Source organism: Myotis davidii, unplaced genomic scaffold (assembly GCF_000327345.1).
Source record: "Myotis davidii unplaced genomic scaffold, ASM32734v1 scaffold1330, whole genome shotgun sequence".
NCBI lineage: Eukaryota > Metazoa > Chordata > Mammalia > Chiroptera > Vespertilionidae > Myotis > Myotis davidii.
Genome location: NW_006283826.1, coordinates 2,407,383 through 2,412,800, shown reverse-complemented (window position 1 = coordinate 2,412,800; position 5,418 = coordinate 2,407,383). Strand labels below are relative to the sequence as shown.

At 45.7% G+C, this 5,418-nt stretch overlaps 1 protein-coding gene across 1 annotated transcript in view; it reads left to right on the top strand.

The window, feature by feature from the left end:
• Nucleotides 1-5,418, top strand: part of VSIG10 (V-set and immunoglobulin domain containing 10) — a 26,940-nt gene that overhangs the window by 17,971 nt on the left and 3,551 nt on the right. Inside the window, exons 6-9 of the mRNA XM_006754138.2 lie at nucleotides 908-1,201; nucleotides 3,285-3,395; nucleotides 3,685-3,700; nucleotides 5,186-5,406. Coding sequence (XP_006754201.1) covers nucleotides 908-1,201; nucleotides 3,285-3,395; nucleotides 3,685-3,700; nucleotides 5,186-5,406 — 642 coding nt within the window. The remainder of the gene's footprint in view (nucleotides 1-907; nucleotides 1,202-3,284; nucleotides 3,396-3,684; nucleotides 3,701-5,185; nucleotides 5,407-5,418) is intronic.

Sequence of the window (5,418 nt, the reverse complement as noted above, 5' to 3'; positions counted from 1 at the left end):
TGAAATATTTACAACTTTAACTTAAACGTCACATGCTCTTTGAACTCGAGAGAAAGCAACATATAACTGACCATGTCCGAAAATGGGTTCAGGTGGGAATATTTCTACTCTGTCTAGAGATTGTCCTTGTGATTTATTAATAGTCATTGCAAATGCTGGCATCACGGGAAACTGTCTTTGAATTAATTCAAATGGGAGGCCAGTGTCAGATGGGGACAAATCAATTCTTGGAATCAGAATAACCTCTCCTTCCTCAGATCCTGTTAATACTCCAGCTTCAATTATGTTAGGTCGAAATCTTTTGACAATAAATCTAGTACCATTACAAAGACCCCATTTACTATTAAGATTTCTCAGTAGTATAATGATTGCACCCACTTTCAATTTTAATTTATGACATGGCATTCCCGAAGGAGTAATACTATTAAGAAATTCGATGGGAGCTTTATATGTATCACACATGCAAGAGTCAATGTTTATTTTTCTATATGTAGAATAAACTTGTTTAATTAGACCTGCTTTTTTCCCAGAGAAGCAAATAATATTTAAAACAATTTTTTCTGCTACTGTACAATTTCAAAAATAAAACAATATAGTGATGTTTTAAAGTACCTATTTCAGGAGCTTTCCCACCTTTTTTGATTTAATATATTTTTATTTATTTCAGAGAGGAAGGGAGACGGAGAGATAGAAATAAATGATGAGAGAGAGAGAATCATTGATTGGCTCCCTCCTACCCAACCCCTACTGGGGATTGAGCCCACAACCTGGGCACATATCCTTGACTGGAATCAAACCTGGGACCCTTCAGTCCGCAGGCCAACACTCTATCCACTGAGCCAAACTGGCTGGGGCCGCTTGAATCTTCTTAAGCATTTGTCTTTCTTTATCTTCTTCTGATCACCAGGGAGCCCCTCCCTTCTCTCGGAGCCCATGAAGACGTGCTTTGTGGGGGGCAATGTGACCTTCACCTGCCTGGTGTCTGGAGCCTACCCCTCTGCCAAAATCCTGTGGCTGAGGAACCTCACCCAGCCCGAGGTGGCCATCCAGCCCAGCAGCCACTATCTCATCACCCAGAAAGGCCAGAGCTCCACCCTGACCATCCACAACTGCTCCCAGGACCTGGATGAGGGCTACTACGTCTGCCGGGCTGAGAACCCCGTGGGGGTGAAGGAAGTGGCCATCTGGCTGAGTGTGAAAGGTGAGCGAGCGGAGAGGCACCAAATGCGGAAGCTTGAGAGCTTCAGCTTGGTGTGTCCTGCGGGTGGGTCCTGTCGCCTGGGAGAAGGCAGATCTGCTTGCTCGCGGCTTGACAAGATGGAGGGTAAAGTGAGGGTCCAATCCTAAATCTCTATTTGCATAGAGATAAGAGTGCTTAGTGTCTGTGATATACCAAAGATTATTGATCTGTATGTGAGATATATAAACATATGAAATACATAAAAATAAAAAATACAATGTAAGTTGTGAAGCATCATAGCAAAATTAACACCATCCCACCCAAGAAACTGGTCCAACATTGCTGCAGTTACCGGTAGGCATTGCGTCAGATTCAGAAAACATCAAAACTAATAAGATGGGATACACACTTGAATTTGCATTTCAGAGAAACAAAGAATAACTTTACGTGGTGTAAGTATGTCCCAAATGTTGCACGAGGCATACTTATTCTAACGCATTATTTGTTGTTTATCGAAATCCAGATTTAACTGGGTATCCTGTATTTTATCTTGCAGCCACACCTGTAGGCCCTGTTTTAGTCCGATCCCGGCCTCCTAAAAAAAAGTAACCACTATCCTGAATTCCATGTCTTATTTAAGAAAAAAATGTTGTTATGTATGTACACACTTCTGAATAACACTGCTGTTTGTTTTGGTTTTGAGTTTTAAGAAATGCTGGTCACCATACACATATAGTCTTTTGTGACTCCTTTGTTTCACTCCCCATTTTGTTCCTTGGATTTATTTATGCCAGTGTGTCCCTTCATGGCTGTATAACTCTCCATTGTGTCATTATTACACAACTACGTGACTGATTTTCCTGTTGATGGACGTTTGTGTTGTTTGTGATTTTTTCGTTTTGTTTTGTTTTGATGAACAAACAGTGTTGCTATGAAAATGTTTTACCCAATCCTGTGTGTACATATACACTGGGTCCCCCTGGCAAATATTTCTCTAGGAGATATATCAGGAGCAGAAATGAAGGGTAACAGGTTATGTGCATTTTTATCTTTGGGGGGGGTAACCAAATTATCTTACAAAGTGATTATATCAGTTTCCATTTGTAACAGTATTTTATGAGCATCATTGTTCCACATTTTCACCAGGGCGCCTTTATGATTTTTGCCCATCAGGTAGGTGTAACATGGAACCTCACTGTGGTTCTAATTTGAATTTCTCTGATTACTCAGAAGGTCGAGCATTATTTCATGTATTTGCTCCTTATATTTCTCCTGTGAAATTCATACATATTTGTATCTTTTGCTATATCTTACCCTTCCTTATAGATATGTAGGCATTCTTTAGAAATTCTGCGTGCCAATTCCTTGTTAGTTTTATGTTAGCGGTATCTTCTTTCAGTTCCTTGTTGGTCTTTCTCACTTTCTTTATGGCATCCTCTGATTAGCAGACATTCTTACTTTAATGTAAATGGTTATATGAATTTATGTTTATATCATTAACAATTTCTATCTTAAAAATCCTTAACTGTCCAACAATCACAATGATAGTAAATGTTTTAATGTTTTGCCTTCCACAATTGAATCTTTAATCCATCTAGGGTTGATTTTTGTGAATGGTGTGAGGTCAGGATCAAGTTTTTCTACCCCTAACCCCTAATTTATTCCAGCACCCATTTCTCAAATAGTTCCTCTTTTTACTCACCAATCTATCATATCAGCTTTCCTTTTATGCATGGGCCTGTGAAGTTTCCTTTAATGTGTGGGCCTGTTATTGGGTTCTCTATTCTGTTCCACTGATCCCTATTTATTGTGGCACCAGTAACTCGGACTCTTAATGACTGTGGCCTTCTAGACAGTCTTGATGTGTGGTAGACACACAGAGATGTTAACTTGCCAACATTCCTATATATCACATGCTTCACTTGGTTCCCACATGGTCGAGGTAGGGAGATGCGATATTGATCCTGCTTTACAGAGAGGTCATATGCCTTGCCCAGCACCATGAAACCAAGATAAGACTGGGGCCAGACAAAGGAGGGGAGCATGCCGTGCTGGCTGCAGGCGTGCCGGGGGGAAGAGTCAGCAGTGTGATTTGTCTTTGCAGAACCTTTAAACATCGTGGGAATTGTGGGAACCATCGTGAGCCTCCTCCTGCTGGGACTGGCCATCATCTCGGGGCTCATGCTGTATTACAGCCCTGTGTTCTGCTGGAAATGTAAGCTCTTCTCGGGTCCTGTTGCTTCTCTTTCGGGCTTTTTGCAAGGGTGTGGCTGGGGAGGACGGAGGGAGGCCCCTGTTGGGCTCCCACCGGAAGTCCCCCCCCATAGGCTTCTGCATTGGGCCCAGATGTTCAATCAGCACCATTCCAGAACACCCTGTCACCTCCCCCGCTGGGCCGGTGTTCTGGTCGTCCTTCCTTTTGTAGATATTAGATTGATTTAAAACGTTTGGGGGGCTGAAGTGGCTGTTATTTGATATTAATTGTTTTTTCTTTCTCCCTTTAGTAGGAAACACTATCAGGTGAGTGTTCCCTAGACCCATGTCAGTCACCCGTTTCCATGATCTGTCTTCACCGCTGTTCTGTTTCCTTTCCTAAGACCACGAATAGCTACTCCCATCAAGGATCACCCATGGCCAGCACTGGCTGGGGGCTCCCCTGGGCATTATTCATAAACGCTTCCATAAACCCTTCGGGCAGGGAGACAGAGGGTCCGAGGAGGAGTTGCTGCCGCCTCATCCCGGAAGTAAACGGCCGCGCTCGCGTTCAGACCTGGGTCTGACTGTTCCAAAGTCTGTGTTCCTTTTACAACGCTAGACCTCGGGGTGGGGCAGGCACGTTGCTGGGCTGTTGTTGAGGCATAAAGACAGTGTGTTCCTGGCGAGCCCAGTTATTCATGCATTTATCTCACCTAGTTTTCTAAAAGGATGAATAAGCCACAGTCCTCCAGCTGCTTGGGAAAGCTAGTCTGAGCGCGCCTTGGAGCCCCTCCCACGAGGGCACCTCGGGAGGGACAGGCACCAAGTGGACCGTGTGCACGTTGTTCCCCGAGGAGGTTGTGGGCGGGAGCAAAGGACTCTTCGTTTCTCTTCTCCCATTAGTAACCATGGAGGTTACTGCTCTCAGACCACCATTCACACTGAGGGGATATTACTGCCCTGGGACCCTTTTTACTCCTGGGGACAATGTGATCTTTGCTGCCTGTGTTTGGGGACCCTTCTCCCAGTGAGTCTGTCCTTCCCCAGGCTTCTTTCTCACAGGAGGGAGCAGTGAGGCACAGTGGGAAAAGGCTTTGGAATCAGCTGGCCTAGATTCAAATCCCAACTCTGCCTTCCCAAGCCCGGTGCTCAGGGAAACCCCCTGACTTTCTCTGAGCCGCTGTGGCCTCCGTGTCCCAGAGGGAGACGGTGAGGATTAGATGAGGGTGTGACGCTCCTAGGACTGTCCCTGGCCTGTGGCACGTGCTTTTCTTTCCTAAAGAAATGTCCAGTCTGACTGGGGAGGCAAAACCAGCAATAAACCAAGAGCGATTGCACGCTCCACCGCTGGGCACGGACTCCAGATGCAATGGAAGTTCAGGACCGGACTTCAGGGGGAAGGGGAGGACTTTACCTGGGCCCTAAATAATGAGGAGACATTTTAGTTAGTGCGGCAGAAATGAGGGCATTGCAGGAATGGAATGGAGCTTTTGAGTGCATGCTGGTGGGGAGCGGGGGACGGAGGAGAGTAAGATATTAGGAGCCTGGGACAATGAGGTCACCTTGCCCAGGAGCAGGGGATGAATGACAAAACTCACCCCGAACAAGATAAGGTTATCTGTACGCATCTGTGGCTGTATCGGAGAGGTACAGTCAACACTGTCACCTCCTGACGTAACTGAGTTGAATGCCAGAAGAATTTCCCATGTTCCCAAGGGGCGGTGTAAAGAATCCAGTGTCTCCTCTTCAGCGAGGGCTGACGTTGGAAAACACAGGCCGTCTTCCTGACTCTCTCCCTTTGGCAATTAGGGGACAAGACATGGGTGACGTCATGGTTCTGGTGGATGAGGAAGAAGAGGTGGAGGAGGAAGACAATGCTGCAGAAGAGGAGGAGGAGGAGGAAGAGGAGGAAGCCAATGAGAGGGAGGAGTTCCCAATAGAAATACACAAGCACAGCCACATCCACAGAGTGACCGCCCTGGTGAACGGCAACATAGACTGGATGGCCAATGGGCTCCCGCCCCTGCAAGGTTGTTTGCTTC